Source organism: Zymoseptoria tritici, chromosome 10 (assembly GCF_000219625.1).
Source record: "Zymoseptoria tritici IPO323 chromosome 10, whole genome shotgun sequence".
Classification (NCBI taxonomy): Eukaryota; Fungi; Ascomycota; class Dothideomycetes; order Mycosphaerellales; family Mycosphaerellaceae; genus Zymoseptoria; species Zymoseptoria tritici.
In genome coordinates, this window is record NC_018209.1 from 654,397 (window position 1) to 677,307 (window position 22,911).

At 54.8% G+C, this 22,911-nt stretch overlaps 8 protein-coding genes across 8 annotated transcripts; 4 read left to right on the forward strand and 4 right to left on the reverse strand.

Moving 5' to 3' along the window:
• Positions 1-132: 132 nt before the first annotated feature.
• On the reverse strand, positions 133-799 carry MYCGRDRAFT_76256 (uncharacterized protein; the record flags this gene model as incomplete). The annotated part of the gene is made up of 2 exons (XM_003849100.1): positions 133-650; positions 708-799. 2 exons carry the CDS (start codon positions 748-750, stop codon positions 133-135), a joined length of 561 nt encoding a protein of 186 aa, XP_003849148.1.
• A 2,039-nt stretch (positions 800-2,838) lies between these two features.
• On the forward strand, positions 2,839-5,333 carry MgSwi6 (transcription factor; the record flags this gene model as incomplete). Its single annotated transcript, XM_003848801.1, has 3 exons — positions 2,839-4,348; positions 4,403-4,519; positions 4,576-5,333. Coding segments are annotated over 3 exons (2,385 nt in total), but the record flags the coding sequence as incomplete, so codon positions are not given.
• A 3,006-nt stretch (positions 5,334-8,339) lies between these two features.
• On the forward strand, positions 8,340-9,128 carry MYCGRDRAFT_48449 (uncharacterized protein; the record flags this gene model as incomplete). Its single annotated transcript, XM_003848802.1, has 1 exon — positions 8,340-9,128. One exon carries the CDS (start codon positions 8,340-8,342, stop codon positions 9,126-9,128), a length of 789 nt encoding a protein of 262 aa, XP_003848850.1.
• A 2,238-nt stretch (positions 9,129-11,366) lies between these two features.
• Positions 11,367-11,913, forward strand: MYCGRDRAFT_96190 (uncharacterized protein; the record flags this gene model as incomplete). Its single annotated transcript, XM_003848803.1, has 2 exons — positions 11,367-11,508; positions 11,567-11,913. The coding sequence occupies 2 exons, from the start codon at positions 11,367-11,369 to the stop codon at positions 11,911-11,913; spliced, it is 489 nt and encodes a 162-aa protein (XP_003848851.1).
• A 1,026-nt stretch (positions 11,914-12,939) lies between these two features.
• Positions 12,940-14,118, reverse strand: MYCGRDRAFT_76259 (uncharacterized protein; the record flags this gene model as incomplete). Its single annotated transcript, XM_003849099.1, has 2 exons — positions 12,940-13,460; positions 13,524-14,118. 2 exons carry the CDS (start codon positions 14,116-14,118, stop codon positions 12,940-12,942), a joined length of 1,116 nt encoding a protein of 371 aa, XP_003849147.1.
• Positions 14,119-14,544: 426 nt separating this feature from the next.
• Positions 14,545-15,614, reverse strand: MYCGRDRAFT_101410 (uncharacterized protein; the record flags this gene model as incomplete). Its single annotated transcript, XM_003849098.1, has 2 exons — positions 14,545-15,379; positions 15,437-15,614. The coding sequence occupies 2 exons, from the start codon at positions 15,484-15,486 to the stop codon at positions 14,545-14,547; spliced, it is 885 nt and encodes a 294-aa protein (XP_003849146.1).
• A 1,525-nt stretch (positions 15,615-17,139) lies between these two features.
• MYCGRDRAFT_105922 (uncharacterized protein) lies at positions 17,140-17,789 on the reverse strand (the record flags this gene model as incomplete). The annotated part of the gene is made up of 1 exon (XM_003849097.1): positions 17,140-17,789. A coding segment is annotated over one exon (591 nt), but the record flags the coding sequence as incomplete, so codon positions are not given.
• Positions 17,790-21,438: 3,649 nt separating this feature from the next.
• Positions 21,439-22,682, forward strand: MYCGRDRAFT_76260 (uncharacterized protein; the record flags this gene model as incomplete). The annotated part of the gene is made up of 2 exons (XM_003848804.1): positions 21,439-21,516; positions 21,712-22,682. The coding sequence occupies 2 exons, from the start codon at positions 21,447-21,449 to the stop codon at positions 22,680-22,682; spliced, it is 1,041 nt and encodes a 346-aa protein (XP_003848852.1).
• Positions 22,683-22,911: the final 229 nt, after the last annotated feature.

Here is a 22,911-nt window from a genome sequence, read left to right on the forward strand (position 1 = left end):
CACAATCTGTCGACAATGGGTCCACCACGCGAGTTCCTTTCGAGCAGTCTCGGTCCCGAGCACAAGAGCCACATCAAGGCACGAGAGGAGTCCGGCTGAGGTCCACTTTGGATAGCCGGAGAGATGAGTATGCTAGGATGATAGACCAGCAAGTTTCTCAAGATTCACGCCGTCAACTCTGAGCTGCACCCACTCAACTAGCTCCTCCGCGCCGAGGCTACGATAGAACTGCAGACTGGGCTCGTTCCACTTCAAGCAGTTCCATTCCAACCTGCCTCCTTCAATCTTCTTGACTTCTTGTGCCAGTGATTGGATTAACAACTTTCCATACCCCTTCTTGCGGTACGCCGGTCGGACGAACAGGTCTTCCAGGTGAATGCCCGGTGCGCTACGCCAGGTGCTGTAGGTGGGAAAGTAGATGGCCATGCCTGCGACGGCGTGTGCAGATGCGTCGGACGATGAAGGGGCGCGAAGGATCAAAGTTTTGGCGTAACCGGAAGTGTTTTCGAATTGTGGTGAGCTGGAAGTCGAGGATGATGTGGTGGCGAAGACCAATGTATGTTGGAGAGAGGTTTCCGTCGCAAGGACCTTGTCCGGCTCATTCTCGTAGTTGGCGAGCTCCTTGATCATGGAAAGAATCTCAGGGACGTCTTTGCACGGCGAAGGTTAGCGACATTGCTGTTGACCAGACGGCCATGCAAACGTACCATCTCGGGTTGCGTGAGAGATTGAACATTCTCCGGTTGGCATGTTTGCTTAGACAATCTCCAGAGAAGTGAAAGAGATAGGCAGATTTAGGTATAATGGTTGATGTTTGTTGATATGCGATGTGATATGCGATGAAGCAAAGAACCGAAGAGTGAAGTGTAGTCACAAGCTTGAAGATCGGCAGTTTTACCGCAGAAAGCCCGACGCCCTACAGAGCGCTGGACGCAAGAAGGAGCACTCCTCTAGACCACGGGAACCACGAACAAGCCATTTGCTGAATCACATCGATTTCGTGCAAAGCTCGGAACGCACTCGGTGTCTGACAATTTACAATCGTCCATGTCCGGGGACCATAGCATTATGACCCCATGTAACTTTCCACTGACCATCATGCCACTCCATGAGTGAGCACTCAGAGAACAACTTGGCGTACATGCGCTGCATGAAGCGAGGTGTGATCGCATGCACATCTCTGTCGGCAGCCGGCGGACACGTGATCTTGTTGAAGAGGACAAGATCCTCCAAGGACTTGGAAATCCTACGCTCACGGAGTTGGCGCTGTGCACCTGCAGCTCTACGACGTGGTGGGGAGACGTTCGGCGTCTGCCCCCCAATGGCAAGATCTCGTAGCATATTCCACTCTCGCAAGGGCAGTGGTGGAAGCACACGATCCAGGACTTCGGCATACCAACGCCGGGTCATATTCGCGACACGGACCTTTGGCATCGGTCTCATCCACGAGTTGAGCTCCGGAATCTGTGGCTTGAGAGTACGCGTCTGATGTAGCTCAGATCGGGAGATTGCTGGCGGGGAAGCACTGAGTTGTGATGATAGGAGCGCGCGGAGTTGAGGCGTAAGCTCAGGCACAGGCTTCGTATTTCGTTTCCTGCCTATTGGCGGCTGCTCCGGCTCTGTGCCCTTCTGTGCAGCTGGTCTGCTGTCTCCCTCTCCGCTTCCTTCTTCGATCGACTCTGCTCTTTGACCCTCGGCTGGGAGTAAGGGCTGCATCAACTCGTGTCTCCGTTTACCGACTCGGCCGTACGTCAAAGCCAATGTCTTGTACAATGGTCCGAGCTCGCCATCGTTTGCTCTTCGGAGCTGATTCAGAGCCTTGCGAGCCTGCTGGTGCTGCATTTGCAGACGACATTGTGTCCCGGGCTTTTCGTGGTCCACGTCTGACCGCAACCGATACACCCGAAAGCGTGCCAGAGCATGCTGAGCCAAGTAGGTCCGAGAACTTGGATCTGGTAGATACGAGCACTCGCGTAGAATGGCCCTCAATGTATGGCGAGCTTGAACAACCAAGTCTGATTCCGACTGCCTCGAACGGCGTTTGCCTCCATCCTTCGTACCGTCGAATGGCAATCTTCCTTCCGCATCTCCATCATGCTCTTTGTAAAGATGTCGCGTTGCAATGCTTCGGCTCCTTCTAGCTGATGTGATCACCGTCCTCGATCTTGCCAGCAACAAACAACACTTCATCGCACTCCATGCTTGTCCAGATTCACTTCATCGCGCTCTTCCTCCCGTGGTCCAAATGTTGATCGTATCAAAAAGACCGTACGCCTCATGAGCTAACTCGAAGCTCCTGCTCGGTGGAATGTCGGTCCGCGGTCTTGGCATGGCGTCGCGCCTCGCGCTTTGCTCACTCTCCGAAAGACGTGACTTCTACGCGTCAACCCCAATCGTCCCCATTGCGATAGGTTGCCCTCCACATGCCCATGCGTGCCGTTCGAATACACTACTCCGACCCCCGTCCCTCACGCCCTTGCGTGGTCGCATAAACGCCATTGACGACCGCAACGATGCCACCGACCCCGCAACAATCCTATCAGCATATGGCACAGCAGTCGCCGCAATACCAGACATCCTCGCAACCCGCCGCCCACTCGTCCTACCCGAATCACGGTTACAGCGTCTCGTTCGATGCTGGTCAACATCCTGCCTCTCAGCCGGCACCAAACTATGCTCAGAGTTTTCCGAACGGCCCTGTGTCAAATCCCGGCTTTTCAAGGAGTTTTGGCGATCAGAATATGAAGCAGATGAGAGGAGGATATGCGCCCGAGCCTCAAATATACACAGTGCGCGGTATTGTCCAGAAGGGACTGAGCTTCGCTAACCTATTCGCAGGCAGTATACTCGGGCGTGTCCGTGTACGAGCTAGAGGTCCACAATGTTGCCGTGATGCGTCGGCGCAGCGACGGTTGGCTCAATGCTACGCAGATCCTCAAGGTCGCCGGTGTCGACAAGGGAAAGCGGACGAAAGTACTTGAGAAGGAGATTCTACCGGGCGAGCATGAAAAGGTACAAGGAGGCTACGGCAAATACCAAGGTACCTGGATCAGCTATCAGCGAGGCCGGGAGTTCTGCCGACAATATGGCGTCGAGGATCTCTTGCGGCCATTGCTCGATTACGACGTCAGCGCAGATGGTACCAGTGGACCAGGAGCACAAGAGACGCCCACAAAGGAGCAAGCCATGGCCGCCCAGCGGAAGAAATTCTACAATTCCAGTGCTGGCCAGGACCCTCGACCGAACGGACAGCCGCAATCCAATGGCACATTTTTCTCCAATATATCACCGACGACCTCTGTCGCGCTCGCCGCGATGAACAAAGCAGCCCGACTCAACTCGCCCAGACCGAGGCCTTCTACTACGCGGCGGCCCTCTTCGCAACAGGATCCTGCTGGAAGTCAATACAGCGACGTTGATAGACTAGAATCCGGATACAACACCCAACCGAATGGAGAACCGCCACGGAAGCGCATGCGACACGACGATCAAGACATGGGCCCACCCGAGCTTCCCCTGGACGCCTCGATGAGATCCATGACTCCGACCGAGCCAAATGAGAGTTTCCTGTACGAGCACGCACTAATGCAGGACTCAGTCAACAGCGCAGGCGAGCCCATAGCTCTTCCACCACTACCGAATCCGACCACTGAAGAGCAACAGGAAAAGATGAACTTGATCTTGGACCTTTTCGCCGAGCAGGGGCGCACTGACTACGCTTCGCATCCTGCTCTTCAGCAGCTGACGAATGAAGACTTCAACATGCCCCTGGACGCTTCCGCGAACAACGCCTTACACTGGGCTGCCACCTTAGCCAAAGTGCCTCTGCTGAGATTACTGATACAGAAGGGTGCCAGCATCTGGCGTGGCAATGCCGCAGGACAGTCGCCATTGATAAGCGCGGTCCTCGTGAGCAATTGCTGGGAGCACTCTTGCTTTCCGGAAGTCCTGGAACTCCTCGGCCCACTTATTGAGGTTCGGGATGTGCAAGGCCGTACCATTCTGCATCACATCGCGGTGTCCTCTGGCATCAAGGGACGCCAGCCTTGTAGTAAGTACTACCTCGAAGCACTCTTGGAGTTCCTGGTCAGAATAGGCACTCAATCGACAGCTCTCAACGCTGCCCAAGAGGCGTCGCAAGAGAGTTCGAGCCAAGAGGCGAGAGGGCCTGTCAGCCTCGTTCGGTTCCTGTCGCACATTGTCAACGCCAGAGACAAAGCCGGCAATACCGCGCTCAATCTTGTCGCAAGGATCGGGAACCGAAGCATCATTCAACAATTGCTTGAAATTCATGCCGATCCAAGTCTGCCCAATAACAAGGGAGTTTGCGCGAAAGACTTTGGTGTGGGTGTCGAACCAGGAGAGCAGCCGTACCCGAACGGTGGGCTTGCGAGCCAACAAGACATGGACGCATCGAACATGCATCCGAGTCAAGTATCATCGGATCCTGCTGCAGCGGATGGCGACACGACAAACAAGCTGAGTCAAGCCGAGGATTTGGGCCAGGACTTCGTTTCTTGTGTGTATTTCTCCTCTCCACTGAATGACACAGGCTCCTACTGACAACAATCGCAGCTATGACATCCATGTTTACGCAAAATCTTGCCTCTCACAAAGAGCTTTTGCGAAACCGTGCTGAGCAAATTGACCAATTCAACGAGCAGATCCGTGAGCTGAGCGCAATACAACGGGAAGAAGTCGAGCAGCTACATGAGCGGAAGGAGCGCGTGCGGCTTCGCGAGGAACGCCAGGTCAAGATCGCTAATTTACGGAGAGAGATCGAGAAGAAGAAGGCTACCGCGAAGCGCACGACAAACCGCCGAAATGGGAACAGGTCACCCTCGCAAGTCAAGAGAGATGTCGTTCCAGGCTGGCTTAGCGAAGGTGCACAGAACGTCCTCTCCGCTGAGACTGAAGACGGACGACCCGATCCGGAGCAGCGTCATTTCCTGACGACCCAAGTCCCGCCCTCAAGATCTCTGCAAGCCCGAATCAACGCCTTCGCAAAGAGCAACGCCCAACTCGAACACCAAGCCGCACAACTCCGCTCACGATCGACAGAGGTCCAAGCCATGTACCGCAAGGTCGTCTCCATGTGCACTGGCGTGCCGGAGCGCGACGTTGAACAGAGCCTACCAGCACTGGTGGCAGCAGTGGAGAGTGAGCAAGGCAGTCTCGGAAAGCAGGACGTTGGCCGCGTGCGCGACTTCCTGCGACGCGTCGATGGAGGACGTGATTCTAGTCAGCCGAAGCTAGAGATCAATCATACGATTAGTCAGGCGGCGCAGAGGGCGGCTGTGGCAGCTGCGCACGCGCAGGCTGGCAAAGACTGATGATCTGTCTTGAGATACGATGTCACCCCAGAGACGAGAATGTGCGGACATTTGATCTTCCTTGCCTGCGTATTAGCGATGTGGTTGCCATTGAAAGGAGCATTACTTGGCACGGACTGCAGATCAATATTTGGACATACTAGAAATGTCGCATACTTGGACAGCCATACCGCCTTGCAAGTGGCATATTTCGGCAACAGAAGAGCACAAGAGAAGGTAGATGTTATCGCTCGTGCTTGCGCTAGACTGAGTCATATAACAAGGATAATGGACTCAGCAGGATACGAACCTGGTCGCAGCCGCGGCTCACGTTCCGATCGCCGTGGTCATCCATGGGTCACTCCCCTGCACCTTCCCAGCACGGCACAGCTCATTTCCACGGCGTTTGTCGGCGTCTCGGCGGTTGCTCTGGGTTCCCCTTCGCAGCACTGGCCGGCCAATGAGGTACCCACGGTGGTGTGTCGTCGGGACAGAGTTTCTGCCCGACGTGCCGTGCTGTCAAGCGATATGAGCTAGATCTCTCTGAACACGATACCGTGGCTTCGCCGGGGCGGTACACGTGGCTGTGATCCGTTCGGTTTCTCTGCGACTACCTGGAAAGCATGAGCCACACTCGACGGCGGCGGCGCACGTCGCCAACCATGACAGCTGAATCTAGACAGGGCTGCGGAAGTCGATTCGCTGGGGCGGGCTGCGAGTCCATGTATTGATGTGCATTCAAAGTTCGAGCTAGGGTCAGATAATAGCTGAGACCTTCGGACAATCTGCGGGCGAACGGTTTGACAGCCTGACAGGAGTGTGGAGAAGCCTTGGAAATGATGTTGACCAGGCTCAGCAGTGGCCTCTCTGTGCCCGCAGTTCAGACCGCCCACCGGGCAACAGGACGCGACAGGCCCATCCGCCATCGCCACGGGAATCTGGTGTCGATGGTGCCGGTGTCCTTGACTACCTTCGAGGCACAACTCCCGCACCAAGGCGAGGGACAGCATTCCCATCGACCTCCATCACCATGGACATTGTTTACGATCTTCTCAAATACTACGAAGAATATGGCGTCGTCATCTGCGTCCAGTGCCAATTCGCAGTACAGCCGACCGCGTTGACGAGTCACCTGTTGAAACATCAAATTTATCGCAATGAGCGGCGCCAGCTGTTGGCATCTCTTTACAAACTTCGTCTGGAGTCGCCATGCCGTGTACGCGATCCACCTCGGGGCTCGCCACCGATCGCGGAATTGCCCGTCTACCGTGGATATCGGTGTGAAGCGGAGGAATGCGATCATGTGTGCGCCAGCCATAAACGCATGTCGCAGCACTGGAGTGACGTCCACGGCGAGCGAGAGAGCCGCAAGGTGCAAGCTCGCGAGGCTTGGTTACAAACCTTCTTCCGTGGCAACAAGGTCCGGTACTTTGAAGTCGCTCCTCCACCGAGGCCGCCATCCGTTGCAGCGCCGTCAGAAACGTCTCCACCTGAGACAACATCACAAGACCCCCAAGACACAAAACTGCCAAAGTCTCAATACGAACAGCTTTGCGGCAATGTCAGTCGATCAGCAGGCGACGTTTCGGCCCTGGACCTGGAAGCCATGCGCTACTATCACCACTATCTTACCAGTGATACTGTTGTCCCAGCATACGTACATTCACACGGACGTGATGGACCGTCTGCGCGCTGGCGGACGAAAATTTCCCACGAGGCCCATTGTCATCAATTTCTCATGTATGCCATACTAGCATACGCTGCTCTTGAAGCTTCATATACTTCCACCGACACAAAGGAAGCTCGAAAGCATCGAGAATCGTGCTTCCGGTACCAGACGGCCGGCCTTGGAGACTTTCTGGCCCACTCACAGCGTCCAGGCCCTAGCAATGCAGTCGCTTTGATCGCCTACGCAACGCTGATCAACGGCCAGCACTTCTGCAGTCTGCCGAACTGCGATGATGGTTTTGCGTCTTTCAGTCAAGCCGCGGAATTGGTCCATCTCGTCCGTGGCCAATACGAGACGCAACTTTCTGTGCAAAACTTTCTCCCACCCGACAGTGACTTTCGCCTTTCACGGGACGACGTGCAATTTTTGACTGACCCGGAATATTCACTTCGCCGACCCATGCCAACCATGTCTCCCAAGATGCGCGCGTGGCTCGAAAACCTTTCAGACGATCTGTACCATGCACTGGCTACTTCCCGCGGAAAGCCAACGAAGGATGACTGGGACCCGCAGATATATTCGTACGCTATCAAGCTACTTCTTCCAGCATACGAGCACGCCTTCGCCGTAGCCTCAGAATTGATCTCGTCTGGTCATTGGGATGCCAAGCTCGAGATAATGCCCTCGGACTCGCCCGGACTCGCTTTCTGGGCCAGGTTCGTGCCGGAGAATTTCGTCAGCCTCCTTCGCAAAGGTAGACCCGCTGCGCTAGTGATTTTTGCGCACTGGTGGTGGTTGACACGGGGCATTGAAGCCACTACGTGGTTCGCAAAAGGCCATGCTCGGAGCGTGTTGGCTTGGATCGCCAGTGGCCTCAACGGTGACCTTCAGGGGCTCGTGACGAGGTTGATGTGAGACTGGCGGAGCGCAAGCGGTACCACAGTCCGAGCACCGTCAAGTCTGGCGGCCCTCTCGATCTGAGTGGGATGCGTGACTTGAAAGACCACGCAAGAGAAGAGAACGAAGACTCTTTTGGCAGGGGGCCCCATGCCGGACTTGGCTCCGCTGACTCCTCATTCTTCCCCACTTTGCTGCAACATCTCCCTCGGATGGTTCAGCTTGAAGGATTATCCCGAGAACAGCCAGTGGCATGAAATGCTTTGCCACTGGCTCGTCTTCAAAGATACATCCCACATCGGGCGGCAAACATCATGTTCACTACAAAGTATAGTGCACGGGCACTCAAGCCCATCCACCGGCGGAGGACAACAATCAGGAGCACTGGTATCGCAGCACGATGTTTCAGCAACAGTGCAGTCTTCCGATCGGAACAACAGGAGCTCAAGATTAGTGATCGAATGAGTCTCCAGAACCGGACCATCTTGGTCACTGGTGGCGGCCGCGGGATCGGCTTTGCGATATGCAAGGCGATCGCACAGATGGGAGGCAATGTCGCTGTGATTGATACTCTCGAAAAGCCCGCGAACGAGTTCCACACATTGAAGGAACGATTCGGCGTCGAAGCTTTTTACTTCCGTGGAGATGTCACCAAGCAAGACTCCCTAGAGCAAGCATTCGAAGGCACCGTGCAATCGGCGGGAGAGATCAACGGCTGCGTCACGGCAGCAGGAATCGTCATCGACAAGCCATTCTTCGATCATGGCTGGGAGGAATGCATGCGAGTTCTCGCTATCAATGTGATGGGCACGTTCTGGACTGCGAAGCTGGTCTCGCAGCACATGGCAAACCACGGCAAAGGTGGAAGTCTGGTCATGATCGCCAGTGTCGCGGCGCAAGGCATCAAGATTCCACAGCAACAGATCTCTTTGTACAACATGTCGAAGGCTGGAGTCAAAGGCCTCGTTGGTCCACTCTCGGTGGAAATGGCTGTCAACAACATTCGTGTGAACTCGATCAGCCCAGGAGTCATTATGTCGCCAATGACGGAAGGGCTGAAAACCATGTATCCGGAGCTGCTGAAGATGTTCGAGAATGCCGCCCCCGCGAGACGGATTGGAATGCCGGCGGATCTGACCCCTGCGGTTATTTACCTGCTCAGCGACGCTGCTTCATTCACGACGGGAGCTGATCTGCCGATCACTGGTGGCTTGCATGCGGGTACTTCGATGGAGTGGTTAGGCCAATAGTACTGATCACAGCCCTGCTGTACATCAAACAGATCAAAGATATTTAAAGTGCTGGGGAATCATTCTCGTCAGGATTCATTGCAGCAGCCATGTAGTGGACTGCACCACTTTCAAGGTTTGGACCAGAGCACGAGGCAAACTTCGAACAATGCTTGCTTCTGCAAACACAACTGATCATCTAGCAAATGAGACCGGGAGTGACGACCATAACCTTGTATCAACCGAGATCCTCCTGCGTAAAGAGTCTTATGCATTCTCGCGTTCAGTCATTGAAGTCTCATCACAATGGGACCCGCTAATGCCTGCAGGTGGGATCCAATGTCTGCGGATCGGACGATCGAATTTACCATAAGATCAATCTCATGGTCACAATACAACGATACACATCGCCATACTGTGCTCATGGGCCTTGGTCCATGTGCATGATCCTGCCTCTCATGATCGAGAAATTACCGGATTAGGAAGGAGCAGATTCCTCAACTGAGATTCGACTTCAGTCTCACAGGCCAATGCCGCTTCTGATCAACCATAGTCCAACCTTCCTCACGTGTCTACTGAGCCTCTCACGAGCAGAAGACATTCACGGCTGAAAGCCCTGACCGACGGACGGTACCGCCATGCCGCCTCGCACGATCACTTATACCCATCCACCTTCTTGTTTCCTTCCTCTCTTCTACATCCACCAACCACATCCATCAACCTTTCCAATTCCACCAACCGCTCGACATCCACTTACAACAACTACCACTTGGCCAACCTTCCATCACTCTACTTCAGTACCATCCTCATACAACCTCTCCAACACCCCTTTAGAACTCAGTCATCCCAGGCGAAATGTTCTTCACCAACTTCCTCTTCCTGTTGCTCGTCAGCAGCATGGCCGTCCTCATGGTCACCGCCCAGGAAGTTTCTTTGGCTGTCCTCTCTCCTGCTGCAGGGGCCGCTGCTTGCACGCAGTTCGTCACCGTCGGAGGGAATATCATTGAGAACTGCCTCACCGAGGTTATCACGGTGGCCGTCACGGTGACCTCCATTGCTCCTGGTCCATCGTCTCTGGGTGTTGTCAGCAGCCAAGCTCTTTCTTCCGGCAGCACCGCAGCCGTGGTTCCTCCAATCTCCGCCCCACTGCCATCCGAAGAGGCCACCTCCCACCGCACTCCCACCGCGGCGTTCATCTCTTCGACTTCCGACGCGGCCACCCATCTTATTCCGATGGCTGCATTCATCTCCTCAACCTCAGTCGAGTGCGCTGCTTGCGATGTGCTGAACTCCGCGCTCGCTTCATACTCTACGGCCTCTGGTGCCATGCCATCAGTGGCCCTCTCGGCCCCGATCAGCAGCATGCCGACCGAGGCGTCCACAACTGTCTCCAGCACTTCCTCTCCAATCGCGTTGGTCACCATTACACCAACTCGCTTGACCGTCACGAGCGTGAAGCTCCTGACCGCAGATCCTTCTGGAAACATCATCGAACCGAGCATGAAGGTCTTGACGTCCACTCAGATCGTGGATGCTCCAAGTCCGACCTCGATTGAGACCACGCCCTCGGAGACGTTTTCCGACTGGGAGGAGGAGCCGGAAGAGACGGGCACCGAAGCATCGGACGACACGGATACCGAGGGCGATGAAGACCCGACCGAAGATACGGAGGAGGAAGATACTGAAGCCGAGACCTCCGAGGAAGAGGATTCCGAGCCCATGCGCCTACTCTTTGCTCGTGTCCCGGTCGTTCCGCTTGTTGCAAACTCCAGCATTGCGGTGCCATCGGCCACTCTGTCCTCTGAGACCGCCGTCATCCATCGCACTCCGACCGCGGCTTTTATCTCCTCCCTCACTCGCCGCACTCCCACCGCGGCTTTCATCTCCTCGACCACTACCGACTTCACCCTTTCGTCTGCTGCAAGTCTGCCATCTGCTGGGTCCCCTTCGAACCTACCAGATGATCCGCCTTTTGCCAACGCGAGCATTCCGACCGCGGGCTTTTTCTCGTTTGTCACTCGCCGCACTCCAACGGCAGCTTTTATCTCTTCGACCTCTCTCGACTCCACTCTTCCATCGGCTGCAAGTATGCCATCTGCTGGGTCCCCTTCGAACCTGCCAGATGATCCGCCTTTCGCCAACGCGAGCATTGCGGTGCCATCGATTCACGCCCCTGAGACTTTCGTCCGTTCGGCTACCAACGTTCCAGCAAGCTTGAACACTTCTTCGACGATCATACGTCCGCTGGTGGTCAAGACCATGACGGTTACCAACACTGTCTTTGTCAATCCTCCCACCTCGACCAATTCCGTGGCTCCGAAGGTCAACTCCACCTCCATCTGCCACTCGGCTGCGGCGCTTTCGACTTCTCTCGCCGGGCTGATCACTCAGATCCCGGATGGTAAGCAGACTGCTCTCCTTGTTCTTTCCTCTTGCTCTTCGTACTAACACATATACAGGTCAGATCCAAGGTCCCGTCCCGAGCACGATGTCTCTGCCGCCCGGAGCACCTCCGGGCGTTCCTCAGGGAGTACCTCAAGGAGTGCCGGAAGGAACCTCTCGAGGACTTCCCAGTGGATGGCCCTACCCAGGTGTCCTCAGCGTCCCGCCCCACAGCCTTCATGGTAACGCGACCATCACCAAGGCCCACGGCATCCCGAAGCCCAGTCACTACAGCATGCCACCGCATAGCTACCGCGGCAACGTTACTGTCCCCCAGACCCGTCGTCCGAAAATGACTCTGCGCGGAAATGGAACGGCGAGCTTCACTACGGTCACGATGACGAAGCACTGGCGTTTCCAGTGATGGGATTCTTCTTTATACATGTTTTTCGACGGCGATTTTTGCTTCAGATCTCGAGGTCGACATTCACTTGATATTTCGAGCGATTTGCTATGTTACGGGATGAGGTGCGCTATGTTACGGGATAAAGTGCTCTCCAAAGCGTCGATTACAGCGTAAGATGCGTCTCGATTCGTACTTGTCACGCCGAGTATCTTAGTGCAATGTCTTGAATCTTTCGATAATTCACTTCCATACTACGCAATCGAGAAGACAAATCAAAACACATTTTCTTATATGTTGAATGGCCCGTACCTGCGTCAATCTTAGCACACTTCGTCTCGTGATGATACGTCCGCTCTCTTCCCTCAATTGACTAACAGAACAGAGCTGACGACATCGCTCATAGCGGTCTTAAACCCCTATTCCAAAACGAGAGTGGACTGCCGTTGTCCCAAAAATCTCGAGAATTCTGCTCGCACATCTCAGGGCCGATTGCAACGATACACATACCGCACCTTTCCTCGGCACAGGAAGAAGGGAAACGAAGATCCGTTTTCTAAGGTCTGCTTCGTTGTATGGTATTGGTCTGTCTCTCGGTACATGAAGGGAGCGAAGCCTCTCAGGTCAATTTCGATCGTCTCAAGCCCCTATTCGTAGACTAGAGTCCATTCAACTTCGTTTTGCCCTCTTCACAGTTCCACTGAGATACTTTATAACTCAGGAGATATCTATACAGGCTTTCTCTCAATAGATTAAGGGTGATCTCACGTGTCCGCTCCGAGCACGTCTACTTCGTATACTCTCTCAAGAAAGAAGAGGAGCAAAGACGCTTGCAGCGCCGTTGATCAAAGCCGGATGCCTCCCAAAGAGCAAGGATTGGAAGTCTCCTCCAACGACTTCTCGCTGCAGTTGACATACTACAAACAGCTCTGTTCTCCTACACTCGTCCCTCGCTACTTGAGAGAGGAAAGAAAGTAAAGCCAAACGCATCGCTTCTGATGTGGCCTCGACCTACTTTCTTCTACAACCTCCTCCATGATCACCTCTCTACGGCATTTCATTAACCCTTTGCACTCTCTTCGTCTCCACCGCATTCATCGCCTCCCTCCTCCTCCGACTCATATCGTAGACCACTCTTCTCAACCGATTGATACTCCCCAACGGGCGATGCTCCGCCAACGCATCCCACGGACTCAACTTCATCTTGCCCTCCCAAAACACCCTCCTCTCCATTCCCATGCTCTCCTGAGCCGGGAACTCCACCGTCGCGATCGTCTGGTAGGGAGCCGTCGTCTCGTCCCAGACCACCGATCCGTCTTCTGTGGGGTGGTGCGAGGGATCCGTGCCGAGCTGGATACGAAACTCGTACTTCGCGCCGTTTTGGGCGAAGTAGTTGGATAGCCAGTCGGAGAGGGCGGAGTGGGGATCGTTGCTGGTGACCTTGTTGTCGCGGGTCTTCATCTCCTCGACGACGGGGAAGAGACCCATGTGCCCGTAGTACTGGCCGTAGCGGAAGGCGGATTGCGTGTAGAAAGAGTGGCTGACCATGTTGGTGTTCGGGAGTTGGACTGTTCGCATGTTATGAGCTCTTCCTCGCGGCAAGGGTACTTCTGATGAGATGGACGACTTACAAGGAGCACTCTGCTTGATGCCATCGGTCCTCAACTTCGTCGCCGCGCTGAGCTTGGTCGGGCTATCAAAGTACTTCTCCCGCAACTGCATAATATCCAGACAAGTATCGATATCGGTGAGCTCGATCATCGGCGCATTATTGAACATGAAATCTTGGGTCGTGGCATCCTGATCAGCGCCCTCAAGTCTCTCGCCTTTGACGCCAAAGATTCGCAAACTCAAGCCGCGCGGTCCGGGCTCCTGATCCGCCTGCAAGAAAATAGGCTCATTCGAATACCGCGCCGCGACATCGTACGTTTGGCCTGGCGTCTTGAAAAGGCCTTGTTGAAGATGAGCAGGAAGATCCTCGCGAACAGTGAGTTTCCCCTTCACGATGCCTTGAGTCTTGACGTGGGTGGCCGTGAAGGCTCTACGATGAATGTCGAAGTTGTGCTGTTGCATCTTGTTCATTGTCTCGCCGATTTGCTTTGCTTTGAGCTCCTCGTCGGGGATAGGTTCCTCCACACCGGGAGCGTCCCATGCGAGATAGGCATCGCTGGGCGGTGCTGTGGACAAGGCCTGCTTGACCGTGTTGATGGCGCCTGTGAGAGACATGTTGGCTTGGATGTAGTGTCGAGAAGTGAAGCTAGGGGAGGTTCTCGTACCATTGTTCAGACTGGTCGACAAAGGAATATATCTGTTCCTGAGCTAGCATTGCCAATAACGTCATGATACTATCATTCTCGATCCTATTCGAGCGGCGGAAGCGCGAGGATAGCAGATGAGGTGCTCTTAAGCATTGCCTTTTAGCCGTCGTAACGCGGATCTTTTGGTGTAAGCTGGGTTGGACCCACTCATATATATCATACACCTACCACTCCACTTCACGTTGTCAACAAAGGGGAGGCTGGTAGTACAAAACAACGATTGTCTGGGTATTACATTTCGTTTCCCTGCGCTGTACATTGCAAAGCCTCGCCCGCAAAACTGCCTCTGTCCTTGCAGACACAAACCTCAATCTCCACCTTCCATATCTCCCATCTAATCTCCACCACCGCCATCATCACCTCCACCATAATCCCCTCCATCATCCTGCCCATCCTGATACCCCTCCTGATAATCCTCATGATCATCGAACGAATTCGCCAACATCGCACCGCCCAACAATCCCGCACCTGCACCCAACGCTGCACCACCCATCATTCCCATTCCCCCACCACCCGGTCTCCTTCCTCCACCCATCATGCCACCTCCGCCCATCATCCCTCCTTGTTGTGGGTACCCTCCGTATCCCTGTTGAGGATATCCGCCGTACTGCGGACCGTGACCGTATCCGCCTCCCATCATTCCCTGCTGTGGATATCCGCCATAGCCTTGTTGCGGGTATCCTCCCCCGCCCATCGGTCGTGAAGACGAACCACCAGATGACAGCGCGCCTTTGAGTTTCCCGAGCAGCCCGCCTTTCTTGCCTTGGTCGCGGGCTGGGAGTTGGTTCGAGCTACTGCCATATTGCGGAGCTTGATTACCGTATTGAGGAGCTCCGCCGCCGTAGTAGTTGTCCGAAGCTCCGCGATTGCCGTTCCGTGCGTCTTCCTCCGCTTGGAGTTGTCGCGCCAGCCTCTCATCTTCAGATATACTGCTTGATCCTCCGGCGGCGTTCGCATTGTAAGGGTTGTTGCTGTGCATGGCGGACTTGTCGTCGCCGTAATGAGGATTCGGTTTCGTGTCGTTGTTGTAGCCTGGCGGCGCATCGTGAGGTGCGCCTTCGGGTGGTGGGTAGACGGGTTCAGTAGGTCGTTCCCAGGTGGATTGTTTGGTGTAGATGTTGACGTAGAACCATTCTTTGTATTGGTCGTTCCAGATGGCTTTGTAGCCCCTGCGATCTGTCAGTATTGAGGACTTGCCGCTGGATGTTAGGAAGATCGATGCTTACTCTGGGACCTTCGGAGGTGGAGGCCCTGGTGGAGGGGCGAAGTCGGCCATCGTTGGTAGGGATTGTAGGAACTCGCTGGCAGTCGCTTAAATCGTCGATATCGTGCGTGGCGATGTGAAGATTCAATTTCGCAGGTGAATAGAGGACATTGTGTGATCGCAAAAGAAGTTGGTTGCTTGCTGACGGAGTGATGGTATGTTTACAAGTGAGGGGCACACGTGGGCGCCATTCATACAAGGGTTCTTCGGCACACGTCATGGGGACAAAGTGGCGCAGTAAATCTGCGCCATACTTCAACTGCCGACGACACGCATCAAAGAGGCGAGATAAGGATGATCTGCTATGTTGTACGTCGCGTTGTGCCTCGGAAGCTCATGGAGAACACGAGAGAGATTTTAGTAATCGCTCCTTCCTCTCCAGCTCGAAGGTGCGATCGTTCCTTCCGTCGACACGATGGGAGCACGAGCCAAGCGATGTCCAAAGGGACGCGAAGCGCTATAGCGATATCGATTCCACGGAAGAAGAAGAGAGGGCGAGGCGGAGAGATGAACCTATCAGAACCGTAGGGATGAACCAGTGCACGTTCGGATGGTTTCCCCCTTCGACCTCGTCATATCGACTCCCAAGTCACGATAATGAAGCACACATCCGAGCGCCTAGTCGTTGGCTCATACGAAGAGGACTCTTATTAAAGTTTCAAGACCAAACGACAGCGCGGAACGACGTCGCGGACAATCAGCAGTACAGAAGGTAGGAGACGTGCTTAAATATAGGCTCTATAAGGTCAGCCTCTATAGCAACTCCTCTACACTCCTTTCATACCGCTATACAAACGTTCCTTTCGTGCCCTGAGATTTATGAAACAGACGTTGGCGTTCGACATTCGACATTCGACATTTGGCATTATATGTTTGTAGCTCTTATAATCTTCGTCGAGTATGATCTCCATCCAATTCTCTTCCTTTCATCTCCGCCTTCCGCCTTTCGGTTGCTCTCCATCTGCATGCACTCCCTTTCATTTCCGTAGTCTTCCCCTCCTTCAAAATAAGTTTCAAACACTAATATTCTCCTTCTTCTTTGTATATGTCGCGATGATGTGGTGACGTGGGTATCGTTAAAGAATCAATGATGACGCGCAATCGCTGAAATGGTGTTTCAAAATCGAGATATCCGGTTGAATCCAGTAGTATGCGTGATAGAAAATATGGTCGGTAGTGAGATGCGTCGATGTGGCGCCTCGGTGATGTTCGGTGAAGTCGTATGTGTAGATCTCCAGAAGCCGTAAATCGTTCCTCAGGGAATGTCGAGTGCCGGTCTAGCGCATCGCACTTCAAACCGTAATAACGACCAGCGCAACCTGTCAAATCACAAGTCAGCATACATCCACGATGAACATCACCCTCTCTCATCAGAACAGAACTTACGATAGCCGCAATGACCAACAACCCCACAAAACTCATCACCCGATTCAACATCCTCCACCACCTGGCTTTCAAATACGTTCTCTCCTCCCTCCACCGCAACTCCGAATCCGCGCCCGCTTCATGCTTCATCATCGCCGTCGCCACATCGACCTGGCTGCTCGACGCATTTTCCGGTAAGTCCCTCGGATCCACCGGTCGATGCGGAAGCGGTAGTACCGCGCCCAACATCCACGCCAACGGAATCACAAATCCCACGGTAAAGCATAGAATTTGTCGATTACACCGCGACTTGATCAGTGTATCCAGCGACTCGACGAAACTCGGAGCATACCATCGCGGTAATCCTTGTTGCGACGAGCGCGTGGGCGGGCCGAGACGGGGCTCGACGCCGAGGGAGGAGAGGCGGTCGGAGGTCATGGGTCGAGGGAATTCCATTTGGTTCCAGAGGCGTTGTTTGGAGTATTTTCGAGGGAGGCGGCGCTTTTGGCCGGGTGTGGGAGAAGAGTCCTTCAGGCGGCCGTATTTGGGTTGGCCGGAGGGGAGATACTCGGCGGAGTCGTCGGGGTTGCGGGGTTGGTCGGAGAGGGCAGTGATGGCCATGGAGTCGCGGCCGGCGTTGGAGTCCCGGTCACGACCTCGGGTGCTGCTCATTCGTTTCTTGCTGGCGAATTTGTTGACCCGGCCGTCTTTGACCAATTTTCGTGTGCGGGCTCGGAAAACTGCAGGCATGAAGTGGCTGCTGGTCGGGCTGATTGATTCCATATTACTGTATCCCGTGCCGAGTCGACTGGTGATGCTGCGATCCGTCCAAGAACTATCGGTCCGCTCGTGTCGCCCGGCGGCTTGTTCTCGTCGTGAGTTTCCTGACATATCCGCGAGTGACACTTTGCTTCTCAATTCATGACTGCCACTGTAGAAGCGCCTCGCCCAGATCGGAAAGATGGCGCTTCCGATGCTGTTTCTCTGCACGCTCATGCTGTCCGCATCACTCCCCACATAGCTGACCTGACTTGTCTGCCTCGAATGACTGCTCGGGTTGCTCTTACTCCTCTTATGCCGAAGCGAATGTCCCGACTTTTTCGGATGTAATGCAGGTGAAGGTAACGCAGAAAGGGTGTCGAAATCTTCGTCGTTCTCAGGACTTCTCGGTATCGGTGGGAGAGGCGGCATCGGTCCATCGTATTTCTTCGACGTATTGAGCATTGTCGGCTGACCAGCTCTGAACAAAGGCTGTGGGACTGCCGAAGATGTCTTGAAGCTGCGCTCCGGCGAGTCTGGTACATCGAAGCTGCTGTCGCGATATGCTTCTGGTAATGATGAGGCGATCGATTCGCTCGGTTCGCTTGGTCGTCGCCGATCTCCCGTAAGAGGTATTGAAAGAGGTATCGATAATGGTATCGATCGGCGGTCGCTCATCATGCTCATGTCGTCCCCAGTCAGGACTCCACTCCCCATCGAGAAATAGCTCATCCTGCTCAAAGTTTGACTGTTCGGCCGATGACTCGTCCTGGGGCTGAATTGTTGGTCGCTCATGCTCGCGATCGTACTGAGATGGCTACTGAACGGCCGCCGTGGGAAAGGCTGCGTATCGATCTCTTCTTCTTCCATGTCGTCCATGTCGCCCTCCGCACGAGGTGCTTCGACCTCTGCAATGTGTTGATTTGTCGGCGCGTATGAGTGAGGTCGTCTTCGGGGAATGTACAATGAAGGTAGGACGTAATTAGAACCCAAGGAAGCGGAGGAACTCGTGCTGGCAAGGGTTGGTCCACTTCCAGAGTGCCTACGCTGAACACCACGCTCAAGTGACTCGCGAGAAGTACTGGTAATAGGATCCGACGGGTTGGTCTCACGTGCAGACCCTGAACTGTAGGCGACGAAATTGGGAGACGACGGATGCGAAACCTCTCGCTCTCCTAACGAAATTTGGCTTGAATCAAATTGAGGGAGGTCTTGAGATGACGAAGATTGACTGTTGGACGCTGCGACAGCTCGGAGGTCCTCGATACCAGGTCGCATACGGACCGATCCCACGGATAATGCTGTCCTCGATCTGGCGCGACCACTCCAACTGCTTTCGGGTGAGTTTACCTGTTCCCAGTTGGCAGGTGACGATTCAGCGACGCGTTCCCAGTTGACAGGTGATGATTCAGCGGGGTGACGGCGGGAGTCCAACGAGTCGTCGACAGACGGATCCGAGGCCGGACGAGTTTCCGTGGCAGAGGATGAAGACGTTTCAGAAGGTGCAACACCTCTCACCGTCGCGGGCTTCTCTGGAGAGACTTCCTGCAAAGTCTGTAACGCCCGTGTGGGCTCGGACCTGGGGTTGGCCACGACTTCAGCTTCGCCACGATCCTGACCCTGCGCGTCCCATGGTATAGGTGTCCCTCTTAATGTCGAGCCCGAACTGTATCTGCCACTGCTCTTGCCGCTTTCCTTCCTGATGCCGAGTCCAATGTCGCCGTCTCGTATGGTGGAGGACTGGGAATAATTGCTGCCCGGTGAGGCGCTCCGTCGATACCATCTTGCAATCGGAAGGTCGGCCAGCGACTCCTCGTCGGCAGACAGGGTTGAATTAGATCCAAATTCCAAGATTGGAGTGTCATGAGTCCAGGATAAGATGGATGAAACACCGCTACTCCTCAGCCGGAGCCTCGGCGGATGCGCCAAGCCGGGATGTGACAAGGGTGTGAGATGCGATTCTTCCTCCGTGCCCGTGCGGTGCTGCTTGTCGCTGCGGTCATTGCGATCATTGCTGTTGGTGTTGGCGAGACTGCTTGCGTACAGATTTTGCAAACTCGTCGTCCGATGTAGAGATAGAAATTCCGTAGATGCGTATGGCGATGGTGAGGGTTCAACCAGACGGACCGTCTTGGATGTGGTGGGAAGTGCTGAGGTGCTCGAGGCCGCCTTTACTCGTTGTGAGAAATCACGCGGCGAGGTGATGGGTCGTTGCGAAGCGAAGAAGCCGGAGCTGTCATCTCTGTGAGCGCGAGACGGTTTCGGCGAGGAGTGTCCTCTCGGGTCGGGGTCCAGATACATGGCCGCCGTCAAGGAATGTGGGTTGAAGGTTAGGATCGTAATGGCAGAACATCATCAGCCAGAGTGAATGAAAAATCGCATGAGAGGGAGTGAATGGCGAGGTATCCAGCGAGAGTAAGGTAGTCCTCGACGGCAATGAGGAGCGACTGGAGCCCTCGAGCGAGCAACGGCGGCTGATGAAGTGCTGATATGCGCCAGGAGTCGCCCGGCCTGCGGTACGACGGATTATTGGAGCTTGGGTAGTGGGTTGGTGCAAACGGCGGCGGTGCTCAGCTCGATCTCGCCATGGATAGGGACAGTATAGCAATAGAAGTGGATGATCGGGACAGAGGGAGGGAAGCGAACGAAAGACCACGATCACCTTGTCGGTGGGATGTACTGTTGTGGACTATCCTAGACTTTCCAATCGGCACATGCTCTATGACGGACAGTGCAGGCAAAGCATGTGAGCGGTATTAGCAATGCCATGGTAATGCCGTGCGTGAGGAATAGGTGGAGAGGTGATGACTTGGGGGTGCAGTAGATTCTAGTCGGCTAATCGATAACACGGAAATTAAGCCCGGATGCTTCGCGTACAAGCGCAGCAGCGGGCGACGTTGGAAGCCAACCAACAATTTGACGCCTTCTCCTTTCAAACGCGGCCTTGAGATATTCGAACACGAACAGTCTTGTGCGCCGGCTGACTGCACTATAAGGAGAGTCTTCATCCAATTGGGAGAGCTTCCCCTCAGCAATCTCACCCACCGACTTTTACTGGCAGACAGGGATGACATTCCCAGGATCTCTCCATGCCCGTTCTCAAGCCCAGTCAGCGCGCAGTCATGCCCGTGTCTCTGTTCGGTAGATGAGCCGATGCTTGCGACCAAGGAACGCAATCAACGGTGCTGCAGTAGCACGAACGAGCCAGCAAGAGTCAAGCCTCTCGATTGGTGAGGGATCGTTTGGAGAACGCGACTGACACGCGTGTGTCTGCAGCGTGCAGGATTAGAATTGCAGTAGCGTGTCTCTTGTTTCATTTCCCTCTGGACCACGAGGCGGAGACGATGAGGGTCGAGATCCGATCCGAGATTTGAATGGAACAAGAGAAGGAAGTTGGAAGCCGGCGTGCTGAGCGTTGAGTGCTGACGACTGTGTTGATCGATTCTGCGATGAGGATCGTGTACTTGTACGAGGGAGAATATACCATACAATTGCCATCAGTCACCGACCGGATTTGACTCCGCCGTGTCCGGTCTGTTTGCTGAGCTTCGTCATCTGTGCTGCTGGACACGGACACCTCACTTCAGCCGTCTTTTCCTGTGGCATCTCACATGTGGCCACCCGTACACATCATCGACGAAACATCGCCGTCGACACAATGTCCAGCCAAGCGAATGATGCATCCCTTGTGCGAGAAGTACGGAATGTGCATGATTGACAGTGGAGCCTCGACCTCGTAGATCAAAATCCAAGACGCCGTAGAAAGCTCGCATCGCATCGCATCTATTCACGTCCACATCAATCTCATCAACTCAACCAAACTCATCACATCGCGAATCCATCCTCGCATGGCATCCAAGCTGATGCGAACAGGCTCCCATCTCATCCACAACATGCGCACATACTACTCCTCCACCGGTAAGCCAGCACCATCCCGCGAGCAGAACAAAGAATCCGTCCGTTCGCCGGCGGATTGTTCACCACCTGTCACCTGTCATCAACCCCGTCCTTCCAACAATAGAACTCTCTCCAAACCAGCATCATCCCATCATCACCCACAGCCCTACCACCAACTCACCAAATAACCTGCCCCGACTAACGACCTCGAACCAGACCACCCCGCCCCCATCACTTCCACCACCGCCCTCCTCCTCGGCCTCCTCTACACAACCATCTACATCGCTCCCTTCTACCTCTCGCCCACCCTCCGCAGCACCTCCCTCGCCTCTCGGGACTCTCCCACCATCATCCGCGCCCGCGTCCGCGCCGTCGGCCTCTCCTGTCTGACCTCCACGCTCATCACCCTCTACGTCCTCCTCGTCCCGGGAGATGCCTCACCCAGCGATGTCCTGCGCTTACTCGGACTCTGGCCGGTGTCGCTCATCGACTGCGTCAAAGTCGTACTGCTGCTATGCGTCCTCTTCGCCGGCCCGCTGTATGAGTCCATCCTCATCGACGACGGATGGCGGGCGTGGAACGTGCAGAGTGTGAAGGATACGTTCTGGACTACGTACCCGGCTTACCGGAATATGCTCATTGCGCCTTGGTGTGAGGAACTCGTATTTCGGTCGCTGGTTATTTCACTGTACCTCCTCGCCCAGGTTTCTCCGGCACGAATGGTGTTCCTCACGCCGTTGATCTTCGGGGCCGCGCATGTGCATCACCTCATCGACTATGTGCGGACGCATACTCCGGCAGGGCATAAGGGCGTGGTGCCACCTCTCTCGGTCCTCGCGACGGGTACGCTCATCAGCACGATCCAGCTCACGTATACGAGTCTCTTCGGCTTCTTCGCGGCGTTTGTCTTTTTGCGCACTGGGAATGTGTTCGCTTCCGTGGCGGCGCATACGTTCTGCAACTTCATGGGGCTGCCGAGGGTTTGGGGCAGGGTTGGGTTGGGCGCGTGGCCGGCAGAAGCACGGTCTGCCGATGGCGGACTTGGGCAGGATTCATGTGTGAGCTTTGGCGATGCGCCGATGGGATGGACAGTGTTGTACTACGTGTTGCTGGTGGGAGGGGCAGTGGGGTTCTATGTGTTGCTGTGGCCTTTGACGGAGAGTGGGAATGCTCTTGTGTCGTTCTGATCGCTTGTCGACAGCAAGATGAATTCGAAGTCTCTGGAATCTAGCTACCGCTCGCTGCAGTGCAATGCATTCGCCGAATGAGTACGTTATGCTACCAAGCCCTCGCCATTTCGCTTTTCCGCCATGAATACTCCCACCTGCCCTTCTGGTACGCAAGTCATGGTCGGCTTGACTGCTGAGCATGCTTTCAAGCTCGCCAAGGGAAGGGAATGAACTCCTGTATGCAATG